Genomic DNA, 19,946 nt, shown 5'->3' on the forward strand with positions numbered 1-19,946 from the left:
CAATTCATTCTAAAAGAATAATCCAAAACCATCAAGGTAGCATTTGTCTATCAGCCCAAAGATTCATAAATAAAAAACATAAACTAGGCGTTTCATTCGGGTTTTTTTTTAAAAAAAAAAACCTAAAATAAGGAGTTCAAAAGATAGAAATATGTTCAAGGAAAGTTTTCCAACAATGGCTTGCTCTTCTTGGCGAGAACCTCATTTGTGCTTTGAAGGGCCTCCCTATTCAATTTTTGTTTCTTGGAAAGCTTCTCTACTTCCACTTCCTGCTTCTTCACCATATCCGCAAAAGGACCTTCGACTGTTTCGGCCAACAACTTTTCAACCTCAGAGAGACCTTCTACGAACCAAGGAACATTGAACTCAAAGTTTACACACACGTCACGATGGAACCTCCAGCTCGAGACTACATCCTAAGAAACAGTGTGACTTGTCACGTTGCACATGTCGTCAATTGAAGACAAATTCCCTGATCAACACATGATCCGGATGAGGAACCAGGTATGGAGAATTGAAAGTGGCACCGCGACTGCAACATCGACCGGCAAGGGATTCCTAACGACAATTGCACCCGCGGCCACTGGAGTACTCTGCATTGTCTGAGTCACAACGGCGTTTGCATCTCGATCAACATCCATTTCAAGGTCACCCGGTGTGGCTGCCACAGTTGGAGACAATGTTGTATCTCCGCCAGTCTCCATCTCAGAGTCGTCTTCAGAAACGGCTTCCCCCTGTGATATCACGGCTTAGATATTCTCCAAAAAGAAATAAAAAAAAACATGCGGGAGACTCACTGATTCGCTTTCAGATCGACTAGAGGAAGATTCAGCACTGTTGTCGGAAGAACTACTCTCGCCATCACTGGACTCTGAACTTTCATCCTTCTCGGGTTCCCCATCACCATGAATAGGCCCACCACCTCCACCCTCCATCTCGAGAAACGATGTTTTCTGACTTGCAAGTTTGGTAAAGGCGTTCACGCTGCTTAGACCCTAGGAAAGATACAAAGATGGATACTCAGAAAAGAGAACAAGGATATACGCGATCCAACTAAAATCAAGAGGAAAATCATACGTACCCGCATATTAGACGAACTGAAAGTCGGTAGGGCTTTCGAATCTGACTGGGAACCATCTTCACGGCTTTTAGATATTCGCTCCTTCACTTGGGGACTATCTGCATTCGGGCTAACGGATTTCCGCTTGGGAAAAGAAGGATCCCTCAGCAGTGGATGCTCCGCTAAAACCGCGGGAGAAGGCTTATTGCGACGGTTTTCTACCACATCATTCATGAATCCATGAAAAACGAGAAATTCATCCTGCCAAAACATGTTATATTTGGAGGTTGTTGATGGATTTCGTTCCGCAAGCAGGTGTAGATGGTGGATTTTCGACAAAGAGTAGAATTGTAAAACTATACTCCAGATTCGGCAACAGGATGAGTATTGAGACTCATGTCTATCATGAAAGCATGAAAGGTCATGTCATAAATCTCTGACTGAGAATGCTATCTCTCAGAGTACGTGTAGATATGTAGTCTCTCAGCTGAGGCCATGACACATCTCATGAATACTGAGCAATTTCAGTAAGTACTCCGGATCCGGCAATCGGATGAGTATCGAGACTCATGTATCTATGCATGAAAGCTCATGCCACCTCTGATGGAGAAAGTCTCTCAGAGAAGATAAAGATGTGTAGTCTCTCAGCTGAGGCCACGACACATCTCATACTGTATAGAATCGAAAGATTGGGCGACTCCTAGACAGCATGTCTGCTAGTATAGAGCGACAACGTCTTCGGGATGTAACCAGGTTTTCCCCGACTATGCAAGAGGAATATGACACTCCAACAAGTTCATATTGCTCACCCCGCAGATAATTAATGCTCCTAGACAGGAAGCTCTTCTAGTATAGAGCCAGCAATTAATTTTCTTAAATCTTTTGAATATCCAGCAATATTCTACGAGCCATCGTCTGAGTATCCAGCAATATTCTACGATTCTTCGTTATATTTCGTTACTTTAATCTGTGGTTCTTCCCAGCAGAATTCCACAGGTTAGTAATAAATATTCCACGAAACAGACATCTGAGCATCGAATGAGCTCTGACAAAATGGTGCAAGTGTAATTAGCAGATAATGCACAGACCAACATTTTGAATGAACGAACGAGCATTTTAAAAATACGAACGAACGAGGAACCTATGCAAAATAGGAAGGGAAAATAATAATAAAAAAGTATTAAGCAAAAGCGCCAGGGGACTAGGCTCACCAGCCGGCCAGTCATGCCGTGACTAGTCTCGCGCCTAATTTTATATTTTACCATATTTTTACTATTTTCACGATCTCATGAAAATCCTCTTGTTCGAGCAAATTTCCTCTATTTCAAAGAAATTATCTAAATCACATGATTTTATCAAAAAATAATAAAATTAGGGAAAGGTGTCGCGGGACCGCCGGCCGGCCGGTCATGCCTTGGTCGTGGCCGGTCACACACCTCACGTCCCATTATTTTATTATTCCTTCTCAAATTATGAAAATTCCTTGATTTTATGAATTTTCCCTAAAATCATGAAAATTACCTAATTTCATGTATTTTTATCTAAATCACATGATTTTATCAAAAAAAATAATAAAATTAGGGAAAGGTGTCGCGGGACCGCTGGCCAGCCGGTCATGCCTTTGCCGTGGCCGGTCCCACACCTCACATCCCATTACTTTATTATTCCTTCTCAAATAATGAAAATTCCTTGATTTTATGAATTTTCCCAAAAATTACCTAATTTCATGTATTTTCTCTAAAATCATGGAAAATATTAAAAAATTAGGAAAACTTGTGGGACTGGGCTCTAGCCGGACGGCCATGCCCTAGCCGGTCCCACACGCCCATTATTTTATTATTATTTGGTGTTTGGTTTCCTGATTTCATGAAAACTCCCTGATTTCAACAAAATATCTTGGTTTTCAACAAATCCCTTTGATTTTATGAAAATTATCTAAAATCATCAAAATTACACAAAATTGGGGAGAGTGCCTTGGGACCCGCGCCCATTGACCGGACGGCCATGCCACGGGTATTCCCGGTCCCACACTCCCATTCCCTATTTTATATTTTAATTTATGTCTCTCATCTCATGGAATTTCCCTAATTTCGCCAAATTCTCCAGTTTCATGGAATTTTCCTTGAATCAGAGAAAAATACATAAAATCACATAAAACTGGGAAAAGCATGTGGGACCGCATGTCAGCCGGCCGGCCATGCCCTAGCCGTGGCCGGTCCCACGCCTTGTAGGAACATAATCTCGCAACGATAATGTCTCAGCGAGATTATCAACAACACAACACAACACAACACAACACAACGGCGTCGCAGAATAATTTCAGAAATGTTACGATAAACGACGTCAGCTAGAATCACGAGAAAGATGTGATAGTCCTGCGAAAATTAGAGAGGTTGCGAGATTAACATTTGTAAGGTTTCGAGAATGTCGCAGACCATATCCTGAAATAAAGGACAGATTAGCTGTCATCCACTATGTATTTCCCTATAAATAGTCGTTCAAGTTGTAAAGAAGAGAGAGATCTTTTTTGAGTAAGAAACAAGTAAATAGGAGAGAGAAAGTCTAGAGCAGAGGTCATTCTTGATTCCTTTATCCTTTCTTGTAAGAATATTCAAAGATTGATCAATAAAATTAAGAGTGTAAATCTAAAAATGAGTTGAGTAATAATGAAATCATATGAGGGGTGTAGTGTAGGATTTACTGCAACTACACGCCTTGTGATTCCTTGTTTATTTATTGTTTTCATCATCTCATTTATTTTTCCCAGTTTCAGCAAAACCATGGATTTTGCATATTTTCTCCAAATGTTGCTCAAACGTGCACCAGAAAATATCAAAATTCTCAGGACTGAAGCACGGACATCATGGTGACACGGGCACATCCCTTGACCGACCAAGGGTGAACCTGAGGCTTGCAAACAGCTGGTCCCGCGTGTTTTAATGATTTTAACCTAATTTGCTCAGCTTCTCATATTAGGTTCAAACTCTTTCCAAACAATTGGAAGTTCGCTCAAATGACCATCTGCTGGTCCCACGGCCACCAAGATCCGGTCTCATGACCTCTTGGTCGGTCCCTCATATTTTCTACATCAGGTTTTGTGATTTGTTGCTTACATAAGCATTATTCCAGTAAATGATTAAACCAGCATTTAATCATTCTTTCACCAACTGGTCCTCAAGAGACTTTGGTGTTTTTGCTCATTCGAGCATCTGGGCGTTATATGGTGAACCCGTCATCCCATGTAGACGGTTTCATATGATTTGAAATAAATCATTATCTCGGTAAAATTAGGGTTTTGAATCCAGAGCTTTGCAGAAACGTGATTCTTAGCAGATTCGAACACTCCGGTAATTTTATGTTGATATTTATTTTGCTCGACTCAGCAGTCAGTAACTTAAATTAATATTTTATTTGGTCCAGCTACCAACAATTCATCAAAAGAACAATATTTGCTCGAACTAGCAATATTCGCTCGAACCGGCAATATTTACTTAATTAGCAATATTCGCTCAGACTAGTAATATTTGCTCAAATCAAAGAATATTGGTTCAACTATCAATGTTCAACAATTTAGCAACACAGTTTTTCTCGTCTTAGGTTATAATGATACCTCGTCTCAGCAGACATATTAAATTCATGAGTTTCGAAACATTTACTCACACATGTAGTTGCAGGAAATCCTACAACACACCCCTTGTAATAATTTCTAGATCTAAACATAAAAATGATGATAAGAATGCTAAAATTGTAAAGAGACACAAGGTTTACGTGGTTCGATCAATTTGATCTACATCCACGGGGTTAGGTTTTACTATGATTATTTGTAATTACATCTTGATTACATGGAGACTCCATAAATGAGTATTTGGATCTCTTGGTTGAAGAAGGAAGAAGAAGATAATAATACAAATTCTGCTCTCTCTCTCTCTACAAATGTGTCCTCCCTAAAGTGTCTCTCTCCTTTTTCTTTTTTGATTATCCCCCTTTCTCTCCCTTGCCTTTCTCTTTATATAGGTATTACATAGTGGATGACAGCTCATATGTAGTGGAGTACAGCTCATATTCCCCCATTTTCAGATCCCGTGCTACGTTCTCTCGGGCTCTCATTACAATTTCGCAGGCTCTGCTACATTCTCGCAAGCTTTATTATTGTGTGATATTTGGATCCTACATCTTGCCTCTTTTTCCTTGAATACTGCTTGAAAAGCGATCTTTAAGGAAAAATCCACTTTGTAGTAGTAGTTTTTGGAGGAACGAGCGAAAGAATATTGGACTTAAAAAGTAGGTACTTGCCTCTATTCTTTTGTGAAGTTCCGGAGCGTTGCGAAGTAAATAAGAAGTATCATCTCTTGAAGTATGCGAAGTATGAAGTATCCTTGAAGAAGTATAAGAAGTACTCAATCCTCGAAATATATAAGAAGTATGAAGTATCCTTTGAGAAGTATAAGAAGTACTTAATCCTCGAAATATATAAGAAGTATGAAGTATGAAGTATCCTTTGAGAAGTATAAGAAGTATCCGTCCTTGATTGCGAATCAGAAGTATTGCGGAATTATACTCCACGTTCTCTGCCTCATGCAATATTGTAATGCAAATAAGAATTTAGATTAGTATTCAACATTTCTTTTATCAAATTTTTTATTTAATTTCAAGTTCAAATCGTTTTTCTTTGTTTTGATTTCCTTTGTATAACTTGTTTCGTCTCATCCGATAAACATCTTTCATGGAAATGATCCTAATGAGGTCTTATGCAGCCTGTTGATGGAAGGTCTTACTAGCCTGTTGATGGAAGGTCTTATTTTGCCTCATACTACTCTCCATGTTAGATATCATTCTCATTTGAAACAAAGCAAATTTTCAAGAGAAATATATAAATTGATCTGTGCGATATTTTTCTCGGTTTCTTTTGTAATTGTGGAATCTTTGTAATTCTGAAATTTCTGTAATTCTGCGATTATATCGCCTTTTGTAAATCAAATCAAAAATCTTTTATTTTCTGTAAAAGTAAAATGTTCAAGGAAAGTGGTACTTAGCTTTTATGTGATTCACTGTTGTTGTCAATCTCGCGCGAAAAATACGTTGCATGAAGTATAAATGTCGCTTATCAAAAATAGATGCGAAAGGCAAGAATTGAACCCGCGACCTGCTACTTGCATATTCTCGCACCATCTGTGCTAAGACTCTCTTGCGAAATAATCAAAGTTCTTGCGAAGTAATCAAATTCCAACTGTGTGAGAGACAATTATGTATAAATTTCGCGTAACAAAAATAATCATGCGAGAAGCAAGAATTGATCTCGCGACCTGCTGCTTGCATTCATGCCTCGTGACCAATTGTGCAAGCTTATTCTTTGTGAAATATCTCTGCGAAATTATCATCAACTTTCTTCTGTGCGAAATAATCAAAGAAATATATGTGCGAAAAAATAAGCCTGTGTTGGGACTTGATCACACGACCATGAACTCATTAACTTCGCAGATGACCAATTGTGCTGCCTCTTGTTTGCGAAATAATGAAACAATATTGTGAAATTATTCATTTTTTCGCTCTCTGTAAAAAAGAAGAAAACTATGTTCGCAGGCGAATTCGAACTTCCGACCACAAACCCACGTACTGCTCTCTGGACCAATTGTGCAAGAACCTCTCTGCGAAATTAACGCATAACTTTTTTCCTTATTCTTTTATTCTCCCATGCAAATGAGAAGAAAATGAAAAATATGTGTCTCTGCGAATTCGAACCCGTGACCTATTTATTGTTCTCTTAGCCTTGAACCATCTGTGCGAATTTCTGTTTGTGATAGCAATTGCAGCATCTGCCTCTTATCTTTTCCTCGCCCTTCTTTAACTTCTTTCACATTTTCCTTCATCTCTTGAACATGAAAATCTTCCACTGAAACTTCCATTTTTTCCTTAAATTTCACCACAACAACTAATTTTTTTCTCTCACTCTTTTCATGTCTTTGAATTGTTGATGATGTTTACTCCCTGAAAGTGTGATTTCTTCCATAAAATTTCCATTTTTGAACCTAAACTTTGTAGATCTAGAAAAATATGAACAATAGCTAATCTTCATGGAAATTTCTTGAACCAACAAGCTACAGGAGGGATAAATCCTTTACTCCTCCCTGTTTCTAGCGCCAAAAATGTAGTTGCAGGAAATCCTACACTACATTCCTCATGTGATTTTATCATTAATCAACTCATTTTAGGTTTATATTCTTAATTTTATTTAGTAATCTTGGGATGTTCTTACAAGAAAAGATAAAAAAAACTTAAAAATGATCTCTGCTCTAAACTTTCTCTCTCCTATTTACTTGTTTCTTACTCAAAAAGATCTCCCCCTCTCTTTACAACTTGAACGACTATTTATAGGGAAATATATAGTGGATGACAGCTAATCTGTCCTTTATTTTCGTATAAGGTTTGCGACATTCTCGCAACCTTACAAATGTTAATGTCGCAAGCTCTCTAATTTTCGCTGGACTATTACACCTTTCTCGTGATCTTAGTTGACGTCATTTATTTTATCATTTCTGAAATTGTTCTGCGACGCTGTTGTACTGTGTCACTGATAATTTCGCTGAAGCATTGTCATTGCGAGATTCTGATCCTACAACACATGTTCAACTCAGCAATACATGGACTCATCGTCCCATAAAGTCAGCAACTGACTCCACAATCACAAGATTTCAATCGTGTCACATGGGGGGATATTAACTAGGGTTTTGGTCTGGCGGTCTACGACATGTGTGTTCACCCACGATGAGAATGTGAGCAAGTCGTGCAATCAGTTGTAAGAGTCAGCAAAGTAGTGGGTGGAAAGTTAACCAAGTCTCCGCACGATGAGTAATTGGTTTAAACATGATTTCCCCATTTCCCATTCTTTGATTCCAACAACTGTCACACTTCATGGGATCATGTTGTTTTCAAATCTGCCATTATAAAATGTCCCTGAATCCTGAATGAAAGAACAACAGTTTTCGAACAATCGAACAACATTCACCAAAACGAGAAATTTCTCATCAAAGTTCATACAAACTATCTTTCGTCTACACGGAATCACATAAATTACTCTCAATTGAGAAAAATTAAATCATTCAGAGCATTTTCACGCTGAATTCACAACACACCTACAATCTCTGATCACCATTGATCTCACGCATTTCTCGTCTTCCCTCCTACGGATCAACCCATCCTCTCTTGTGACCGAATTGACTTTGGAACGACCATTGTTCTTGGTTTAGGCCGGGGTCTTACAGATTGATCTCTCGAACTTAAACACTCCCTTCTTGCAGTGCATCTGTGTGAGGTTCAACATTTCGCTCGGTTAAAGGAGTCTCCACACGATCGACTCTTCAATTCCGTAAAAACCAGCAAATCGTTTTTCCCTACCCACAGATTGGCGACCACAGTGGGAGATTAATCTCTCGGTTGCAATATCATTTTCACAAGATTGTTGGTCTTAGGACAAATTCAACTGATCCAGACCCAATCCAGAATCTTTCAAATGGAAGGATTCCTCATGTTACACCTGAAGACACGGAAGGCAGAGGAACCCCGACTCTGGCAGAGCTATCTCAAGTTCTGGAAGTCCACACCAGGAACATGGATCTGATAAAGAACACGATAGATCACATACTCGATTTACTCATCAAGCTGACATCTGAGTTGGGCGGCGTCTCTGCTTCGGAAGTCCCAACACTGGAGACTGGTTCAACGCGTGACCCTCAAATCAACAGTTTCACTACTTATGAAAAGCTGGTGGATCAAGAAATTGCACAATTGATTGAAAATTTGTGTGAACTTTTACACTTTTCCAGGGAGAAGCGTACAGACACGTTTGCTGCACCCAACCAGATATCATCTGACGTGCAAATAACTTTACCAACCCCAGCAGTTGAAGAAGTATCCCTGGTATCTGAACATTCAATTGACAACATCACTTTTGGAGAGGAAGATCGCATCGCAGACGAAGGGCATAATCGCGCGTTGTATGTGACTGGCTTCATCAAAGGCACCGAATTTAGAAGGGCTCTCGTCGAGACCGGTGCTTCCAGCAATATTATCACTATGAAGACTCTTATAATGGCCAGATTCCCACGAGGTAAAATCATTCTCCATCCCATCCTAATGACAGGATTTGAAGGAAACCAAAGCCACACATATGGATACGCGTACATAGATTTGAGGGTAGCACCAATTCAATCAAAGGTGAAATTTCACGTGATCAAACAAGAGCCTGACTACCACCTGATACTTGGGCGACCTTGGCTCCATGACAACAAGGTGGTTCCATCAACCTACCATCAATGTATGGAGGCCTTACTCAATAACAAGATCGTCTGCATAGCTGCTTCATCATCTCCTTATGCTCTGTCCTACAATGCTGAATTCATCGAATCCTAGAGCGCCCCTGAACCTCCTAAGAAAATCTATATTACTCCACTTCCAAGTTGGAAGGCTATTGAGGCATCTGCGTCATCACCATCTTCGAAAGCGGAACCAGCCGAATCGCCTGCTACATCGGTCAGATGCCGAAAAGATGAAACTACGATCTCATGATCCAATTTTATGACCACTCATGACGCAGAAGGAAGGGTCATTTACCGGCGACGAAAAGATTAGAAATTAATAGGGGAAATTGATCAAGAGTCTCCCCGCACTGGTGAATCGTGTCAGAATGAACAACTACCCGAGGATGAATTTCAGGAAGCTCCAAAGAAATTGCAAGATGGCACGAATTCTACCACTGATGATCTTGAGACGGTTAATATCGGCACAGAGGAAGATCCAAGACCGATCTTGATCAGTTCTGCGCTATCACCAGAAGAGCGTGCAGGTCTGGTAGAGCTACTGAAGGAGTATCAGGATATATTTGCTTGGACGTATAAAGAAATGCCTGGCCTGGATGATAAACTGGTGAATCATTGTTTACATATCATTCCCAGCTCCAAGGCTGTCAAACAACCACCCAGGCAGTTCAGGCATGAGGTCGAGGAACAAATCAAGGCTGAAATTCAAAAATTGCTGGTAGCAGGATTTATCAAGCCTATTCAACATCCAACCTGGCTGGCTAATGTCGTCCCAGTTAAGAAGAAAAATGGCCAAATCAGATGTTGTGTAGATTTCAGAAACCTGAATAAATGCTGCCCGAAGGATGACTTTCCTTTACCCAACATTGACATGCTCGTTGATGCGACCAGCGACCATGGTATGTTCTCATTCATGGATGGTTACAGTGGGTACAACCAAATCAAAATGTTCGAACATGATGCCTCCAAGACCGCGTTTCGCACTCCCATTGGGAATTTTCATTACACTGTGATTCCCTTTGGGTTGAAGAATGATGGCGCTGATGAGTGCCAAATAATGTATATATTTATCCCTTTTTGTTGGCATTTAACTCATCTTTTGTGCAGTAATTCTACATTTTATCCCATATTCTGTATTTTCATTGTTTTCAAGAATAAATATTTTTCTTACTTAATTTTGCATTTTTAGGTAATAAATAAAGTCTGGATGACTTGCGGAGCGGAATAGAGCAGAAAAGTAGTGAAAAGCCAGGAGGAATTACGCAAGGAAGCCGTGAAGAATGATGTGCGGAAGACCAAAGAGGGTAGAAATGGGCTTGAAGAAGAGATTTGTTCTTAAAGAAGAAGTGGGCTCAAGATTTTCCAAGCCCAAACTCATTTCCCAAACCCATATTCTATACCCAAAAGCCTAAAACCCAAATCCATACCCGCTTGCGTCTTCAGCCGTCAGATTGATCTCAGAGTCATCCTACGGTCGCCCCCTTGTTGTGCATCAAAGTTTGATACATCCGCTTTTCACTACAGTTCCTAACTCCATCAAGTGCCGTTAGTTTTGTTGTATCACTTCATCTGACGGTCGCTCCTCGCTTACCTCCGCATCGCCGTCAGATCTACCTACCATCTTCACATCCTACGGCCCAGATCGCATAACATCTTCACTCGCTGCAACTGCCAAACACCCTAACATCCGAGCCATATACCCCTACCAAACACCCCCTTCTCCTTCTTCCATCGACCTCTCCCCCTCCATGCCTGTTGCAGACCACCACCATCTTCTCCACCTGCTCTGCCTTCGCAACCACCACCTCACCTGCCTCAACTACCCAAACCAACCACACCCATCCTTCTCCCATCAATCCCCTACCCCTCTACCTATCTAATTCACTAATTTCTCTTCTCATCTTTCTCTGAAAACCTAGAAGAAAAATTGATGAATTAGGTGGAGTTAGTAGAGTAATTGGAGCGTGAGAAAGCATCAGTAGAGTCAGAAGAAGATTGGGTTAGCATGCATGCGATCAATTCCAACAAATTAGGTGAGTTTCACCAAACCCTAGTTCTACTGTTTTGGGGGAAAATTGGGGGAAAACCCTAAATGTGTAATTGGGTATAAATTGATGTCTCTAGTGATGTTAATAGGGGATGCTGGGTTAGCCAGCTTCACTCTTGTAGAGAACTGGACTAGCCAGTTTCTCATTTGTTTCATGTTTTCACTGTTGGTTCATATGTTTATCATGTTTTTGTATTTGCTCACCATATGTGTGTTGTTTGAATTACCTTGTATGATATTTATTATTGTTTACAAGATTAGCATGAGCTAAGTTGCATTGCTGAGGCTCAGATGATGCTTTAGTGCACTGTTAGGTAGTGGAATGCTAGGTTAGAGCCTTAGTGCATTGTTTTGATTGAGCAATGGGAGAAATTAGTGCTCATAGCAAGCTAATTCTCTTTCCATTCCATTTGTATGCTTAGGATGCATTGTTTTGATTGAGCAATGGGAGAAATTAGTGCTCATAGCAAGCTAATTCTCTTTCCATTCCATTTGTATGCTTAAGATCCTAATTTCAACCTAGAATTGCATTGTTTGGCTAGGTCACAAGGGTGGATTCAATTGCCTTAGTAACTTCTCACATTGCTTCCTGATCAGTTTATTTCCTTCACTGTTTTTGCACTTCACATCTTGCTGTGCACTGAAGTCAGTGCACTGTCTCTCCCTGCCCTTGGCTAACAGCCTTGGTTCCTTGTTGTTTTACCATCTCTGCTTCACTGTCACATTTACTTCACTGCCTTGCACTTAGAGAACTAGCTTAGGAATACATAAAGCTTCAACTATACACCCAAGTCCCTGTGGAGATGACATGTTCTTGCACATACACACTACAATGACAACTGTGCACTTGCAGTTTAACATGTAGGCCTTCTTATCCTTTGTCTTATTTTCTCACATCTTTAAAAGCCTACCAGGCGCCACCTACCAACGAGCCATGACAACAATATTTCATGATATGATGCACAAGCAAGTAGAAGATTATGTTGACGATGTCGTGGTGACATCGAAAGCTCGAACATCCCATCTAGAAGTTCTGAGACAAGTCTTTGAAATATGCAGAGAATACAAGTTGAAGATGAATCCTCTAAAATGCGCTTTTGGAGTTTCTTCTGGAAAGTTTTTTGGATTCTTGGTCACTTCCGAAGGGATCAAAGTCGATCCGGACAAAGAGAAATCCATCTCCACCATGCCTCCTCCACGCACTGTGAAGGAACTGTAGATCTTCATGGGTAAGGTGAATTACATCAGACTCTTCATACCAGGATTGGCTCAACTTATTGCTTCGTTCACCCCTCTGCTGAAGAAGGGAACGAGTTTCACGTGGACGGATGTTCAGCAGGAAGCATTTCAGAAAATACAACAGATACTTTTATCACCTGCAGTCATGAGGTCTCCAGTGCAGGGTCGACCGTTGATATTATACACATCCTCCGGTGATGTTGCTATTGGAGCACTACTGGCTGAAGAAGACGAAGAAGGCGTCAAGCATCCAATTCACTATTTCAACCGAACCATGAAGGATGCTCAACTCAGATACCAGAAAGATGAAAGAGAATGCCTGGCGCTAGCTCATGCAATGCAAATATTCAGGCATTATTTACTATCCAACAGAGTTGTGCTTGTATCCAAAGATGATCCCATAAAGTTTTTACTCTCTAAGCCCGCTCTGATAGTAAGACCTGGAAAGTGGCTGCTTCAGATGTCGGAATTCGACATAGTATGTGTTTCCCCCAAAGAAATCAAAGGTCAAGAAGTAGCAGATTTACTAGCGGCGTTCCCAGGAGAAGATTCTGCGACATTACCAGATGATGTACCAGGAGAACTTCCAGGAATCTCAGTCGTTAAAGAAGAAACATGGTTGTTGTACTTTGATGGATCCGCCACCCCTAGTAATGATATTGGAGGAGCGTGCATAGTCTTGGTCTCTCCATCAGGAGAGGTATTCTCACACTCATTCAAGATGGATTTCCACTGTACAAATAATTCAGCAGAGTATGAAGCCTTCTTGCTAGGATTATCCTTAGCTAAACAAGCAGGAGCAATGCATCTGGAGATCAGGGGAGATTCAAAGCTGCTAGTTAATCAAATGAATGGGGTGTATTCTCTCAAATAGATAACCCTTGCTCCATTCAGAGATGAAGCACAGTGACTCCTGACTCATTTCGCCGACGCGACTATCACCCATACTGGCCGGAGCAACAACAGGCATGCTGATTGCTTAGCAACCCTTGCCTCCAAGTTGAAATTCGAAGGGTCAGAGAAAGCTATCATAGTGCAAAATTCGAGTTGTATCATCCACGTGGCTTAATCAAACTGAAGAAGCTCAAGCAAATGACTGGAGAGCGCCCATCATTCATGAAATGAGCAGCTCCATTACAGAAGGGACGATCAGCCTTAAAGAGCTGAAAAACTTCTTCTTGCTTCATGGGGCGTTATACCATCGCAACCCCGATGCCTCTCTATCACGATGCCTAGGTGATGAAGAAGCGAAAGAGAAACTCCAAAGTGTACATCAAGAAGTATGCGGACAGATGCTACTAATAACACTTTATAGAAGACTCCAGAGACTCGGGTACTATTGGATTTCCATGGAAGCACAGTCGAGGACTTTGCAGGGAGCTTGTCCTAATTGTCAGACACCTCCTCATCATTTGGAGGTTCTAACACTCCTTCACACCGGAGACTGGAGGCAGCATTACATCGAATATCTTCGAGACAACAAATCGCCACCAGAAAAGAAAGATGCAATCAAACTCATACAGAGGGCTAAGAGTTTTGTTTTTCTTGACGGAATCTTATACCGCAAAAGCTTTGGAGGAGACTTGTTGAGATGCCTAGCCGAGGATGAAATCCTGACAATCCTGAAAGAAACTCACGAAGGAGAAGATCAGGGGAAAAAGAAATTGTTTCTCCAAATCCACGAGAAATATTACTGGACGACTATGGAAGATGATGCGGCTGCATACGTTCAGAAGTGCCATAAATGTCAGATTCATGGTAATCTCATTCATACCCCTTGTCTTCCATTACACTCTGTGAATAGTCCATGGACTTTCTATAGCTGGGGACTTGACATCACAGCTACTGAGTATTTCACTAAGTGGGTCGAAAAAATCCCGCTCAGAGGTACCACAAGAGTAACTATTGCAGCCTTCATCAAGGAGAATATTATATGTAGGTTTGGTGTCCCTAAACATATTATCACAGATAATGGGACCCCTTTCGCTAATCAAGATGTCGAGAAATTGCTCAAGGAGTACGGGATTAAACAGATCTTCTCCACACCATACTACCCCCAAGGAAACGTCCAAGCAGAGAGTACCAACAAAACTTTGATCTGGATTATCAGTCGAACAATTCATGACAATCCACGATCGTGGCATGAGCAACTTCCCATGGATCTGTGGACTTACAGAACTGCACCAAGGAGCTCAATTGGAACGTCACCGTATTCGCTCGTCTATGGAGCTGATGCTATACTCCCAGCCGAGATAAAAATTCCTTTAGCAAGGATTGCAGCAGCTAGCGGGATACGATGGGACGAAGCTGAAGTGTCCAAGTAAAGAGTACTGAACTAGACATGCTTGAATCAAGGAGAGATAAAGTAGAAAAGTACGTGGAGGCTTATAAACAGAGGGTATCCAGGGCTTACAACAAAATGGTAAAACCCCGAACTTTTCAAGTAGGAGATTTGGTATTGAAGACGGCAAAACACATTCAACAAGACATGTTTGCTCCCAAATTCTCTCAGAATTAGGAAGGGACGTATGTTATCATCAAAGCAGTGTCTAGTGGGTACTACAAAATTTTAGCACTCAGTGGAGGAAAGGAAGGAAATATTATCAACGACAAATGGCTCAAAGCCTATTATGCTTGATCAACAGTAGATAATTAACCTTTATTTCAAATACATCTCAAATGTAATTTATTTCCTTCAAAGAGCATGCAAGATGCTCATTCATTCATCAATTGAACAAAACTCCTCATTCTATCAGATTATTCTACCTTGTCAGAAACCTACATTTCAAATCTCCTGAATATTCACTCAGAGCAAACCATCCAGCCATGGATAATACCTGTAGGAAACCCTGTCGAGTTTCTTATGGAAGATCCTAGTCTTTGCCTTCAAATCCTCAACTGCCTTCTCAACCCTTGCTGACTCCAAAGCCAATATCTTTTCCTCCTCCAATAAAGCAGTGGTCATGGAAATCGCATCAGCAGCCTCCGCCGCCTTATGGATCTTAACTATCTCAAGACCACGACGAAGCCAACTCATATTGAATCGCAATATATCGCAATTGGAAACCATCTCATCCCACTTGTGCAGTTCCTAATTCTTGACATCTCGCAGATGCATTTGGTTCATTTCTTCAATGATCGGTAGCAGCCATGCAACTGTAGTTAGGAGGGGGGGTAGAAAACCTTTTCCACACTTCCGTGGTAGCAATATGCCCATACTTTTTCCAGATCTTGGTATACAGAGGTGCATGGAACTTAGGAACGACGAATCCACAAATCATCTTATTGTCTGGGAAAGTGTTAACCAATGGAGCTTCAAACAAGAGTCCAGCTGTCGGGTATTCACGGGCATGAACACTGTCTTCTGTCTCCACGGATCCTGCAGAATCTTCACATGATTGATAGCTGCTATCTTCAATCTCGACCACAGTCACGGACTTTCCACTCCTTCTCCTTCTAGCATCAACAACGACACGAACATCCGCCTGTGATGAACAGGGAACTGTTTTAATTTTGCCCGAATTAGACATGGTAAAATTTCAAGGGTTATAAGATTGCTTACAAATGATACAGTCTCAGCAAGAGCCGACCTATACCGGGCGGGATTTCTAGCAGTCCGCTTGGGCCTTGAATTGTGAGAAGAAGGATTCTTCTGATTATCCTGTAACAAATCATCTTCTACGATCAGTAACCTCAACTGAACGAGACGGAAAAGATGTGCAACTTACCAAGATGGGCGCTTCTACTCCATGTTTCGACTGAAGTCCGTTTCGAGAAGAAGTATTATCAGCAGACATGATATGAGAAGTATGATGATCGAAATTTCCTCTGTGATGAAACTAACTTAGGGATGGAGGAAATATTGGCGCAAGTGATAAACCCTAAATCTACAAATATATATACAAGATACGACAGACATTTATCTCCGATTCAGTTACGAGTTTTACTGAATCCCTAAGTCTTCAACAAGGTCAAACTGGAGATGCGGAATAAAATAGTGCACTGGGGACTGGCCAAGATTAATTGTGATCGGCAAGTCACACGGCCCCATGTGCTATACATCTTATGTTTGGATATTTTCAAGAATCACAAGAGTTAAGGGAGATTACAATGAGTTCAGCATGAAGATTGGCTCGGTTTGCTTAATTCTATCAAGAAGAACTCATGTTAATAAAATCTCTCGTTCAAAAGGAAGGCCTAAATACTTCAATAAAGTTGTTCGAATGAAGACATCTACTAAGAAGATTGAGAGTATTCAAATACTAAAAAGAAAAAAGAGATCAAAAGTAAAGCTGCTCGTCAGATCCATCTGAGTTATCAGATTCGTCATCACTGTTCTTCTCAGAGTCTTCATCATTATCCTTCTCTGGATCCTCTTCTTCGGAATCACTGTCATGACTATTAGTAACGTCTGGATGAACATAAAAATCATCATCTGAATCTTCTTCCGCTTCAGCTGCAATGTTCATGGGACTTTCGAATTCTCTGGCACACTTGTAGGATCAGAATCTCGCAACAATTATGTCTCAACGAAATTATCAATGGTATTGCACAGTAGCGTCGCAGAAAAATTTCAAAAATGACGTCAGCAAGGATCATGAGAAAAATGTGATAGTCTTGCGATGAAGAGAGAGCTTGCGAAATTAACATTTGTAAGGTTGCGAGAATGTCGCAAACCATATCCGAAAATAAAGGACAGATTAGCTGTCATCCACTATGTATTTTCCTTATAAATAGTAATTTGAGTTGTAAAGAGAGGGAGAGATCTTTTTGAGTAAGAAACAAGTAAATAGGAGAGAGAAAGTTCAGAGTAGATATCATTCTTGATTTCTTTATTTTCCTTGTAAGAACATTCAGAAATTAATCAATAAAATTAAGAGTGTAAACCTAAAAATGAGCTGATCAACAATGAAATCATATGAGGGGTGTATTGTAGGATTTCCTGCAACTACATAATGGCGCTAGAAACAGGGAGGAGTTGAAGATTATTCTAGAAAAATCTAAAGATTGATATTGAGATTTGTGAAAATTTAAAGCAATTGATTAAGAATTTTTCATAATTTCTTGAAATATTGTTAGCATTGAAGAAATGGTTAGAAGAAGAAATACATCCGAACAACCGACTACTATTAGAAGAAGCAAAAGAATTGCTGGAAGAGAAAGAAGTGAAATGGGAGAATCTACTAGAATGAGAAATAATAGAGAAAATCTAATTCAATCGCCAATTCAACAAACACTAGTTCAAGAGAGGAATACAGATTATGACAGAGTGAGCGTACACACTTGACAATCAAATTCATCATAAGAAATAGAAGAAGATCAACAAAATAAAAATTACAGACAGGAAGAGGAAATCAAGAAGCAGATGAAGGAATAATTCATGGAGGTGAGGAAATTGGAGCGTTAGAAACATTGAGACGAAGAATACATGAAGAAAGAAGAGCTGAGGCACAAGAACGTGCGAATTTAACAAGACAAAATCACAAATTAAGGATGGAGAATATCAGATTGCAGAATAGAAGATCTAGGAGTATTACAAAATCATATTCCAGATCGACTAGAAGAGAAATGAGGCAAAATTCACCTACGATCAATGCTGGAAACAATATTCAAGAAGAAATGTCAAATCCTGATGAAGAATATCGCGAAAATAAATAAAGAATTGATGATCGTTACATTCCACAAAATGAAACTTTTGATGATAGGAAAATTAGAGGAAATCAAGAGAACGGGCAAAATCAGAGACAAAATAACCAAGATGGCGAAGGAAATCAAGAGGAAGCAAGAAGAATTTTAGATGTGAGAGAAACTCAAAGAAATCAACAGATAATTGAAGAAGAAATTGAAAGACATAATGCTGAAAAAGCACGTTTAATCTGCGAACGTGAAAGATTGAGAGCAGAAATGGAAGAACAAGAGTTTCAGGAGACAATTCGCCAAAACAATCATGACAATCGGGAAAGAAGGCGTCTACAAAACCGGAATAACGATAATCTCAATGAAGAGTATGATAGAGTAAAGAGAATGGCTGAAAGACAGCGAATTGAATTAATAAGAAATGAACAAAATTATGGAGGGGAAAATGAACGACATCATCATTTGCGAATTCAAGATAGGGATGAGGAAGAGAATCGCATAGGAAGGAGAGATGAGGATAATGAAGAAGAGATATAAAATTACGCAAGAGAATATAGACGTGAACGCAGAAGAAGAGAAGCAAAATTAAAGAGACCAATGGGTCAAGATTCAGGAATAAATAAGCAAATCTCGAAAGAATTAGAAGAAATGAGGGGAATGCTAAATAACAGAGGAGAAGTAGGTAGAAGACAATTGGATGAAGCAATAGAAGAAGCTGCGAAAACTCCATTTAAAAGGTAAGTACAATTAGGAGGAATACCACCGAAATGCAATTTTCCTGCATTAACCAACATTTTCGATGGAACAACTTGTGCAATTCAACACATTAAAGCTTATGTGAGGTGCATGTTACAATGGGAAAATCATGATGCGGTATTGTGCAAATATTTCGCATCCAGCTTAATAGGAGAAGCGTTAAAATGGTTTGAAGGTTTGCCAAAGAATACAATAACTTCATTTAATCATTTGCAGACTACATTTTTGGGGGCATATATAAGTAACAATTCCTCACGACCTGGTATAGAAGATGTGTTTAGATTAAAGCAAAGGGTTGGCGAAAGTTTGAAACATTTGACTAAAAGATGGAGAACTATGTGTAGAGAAATGGCTGGACGTGTAGATGAGAGATATCTCATATTATCATTTGTCAATGCTATGTTTGCAACAAACCTGTTGTATGTCCAAATTTTCAGAGTCAAGAATACGATTACAATGACTGAATTGCGAGAATTTCAAGAAGAGTACATTTCTTTAGAGGAAAGACAAAATAAAATGGAATCATATCCAGTTGCGAACTCTATCTCACAAACAGCGAATGCAAGCTTATTACCCAAGCTAATAAATACAGTGGCGAATACTTCGCAAGTACAACAAGAAAAGGTAACAGGTAACAATCAACAGAAGTTGGTAGCTATGGGGAGTCGAGATCAAGAAGAGTATGAAAGAGAAAGAAATTTCTACAATCGTGGAGGAAATAACAAGATTCAAAGACTCGACCAACCGCAAGAAACTTATGGAGGTCAAAGACCAAATTTTAATAGAGGACAAGGAGGACACAAGGTAGTATGGGAAGAGATCAAGATGCCACCTTTAAATGCAAGTGTGGAGAGGATACGGGAAGCTATAATCTTGATGGAGAATATACCAACAC

The 19,946-nt window shown here is 40.0% G+C and overlaps 1 protein-coding gene across 1 annotated transcript in view; it reads left to right on the top strand.

Annotated features, from left to right (window-relative positions):
• The first annotated feature begins 12,803 nt into the window (after positions 1 to 12,803).
• LOC113340539 overlaps positions 12,804 to 19,946 on the top strand; it is a 36,272-nt gene continuing 29,129 nt past the window's right edge. The window contains exon 1 of the mRNA XM_026585673.1: positions 12,804 to 13,358. Within this exon, the coding sequence (XP_026441458.1) occupies positions 12,804 to 13,358 (555 nt within the window). The remainder of the gene's footprint in view (positions 13,359 to 19,946) is intronic.

This window comes from Papaver somniferum, unplaced genomic scaffold (genome assembly GCF_003573695.1).
Source record: "Papaver somniferum cultivar HN1 unplaced genomic scaffold, ASM357369v1 unplaced-scaffold_22, whole genome shotgun sequence".
Lineage (NCBI taxonomy): Eukaryota > Viridiplantae > Streptophyta > Magnoliopsida > Ranunculales > Papaveraceae > Papaver > Papaver somniferum.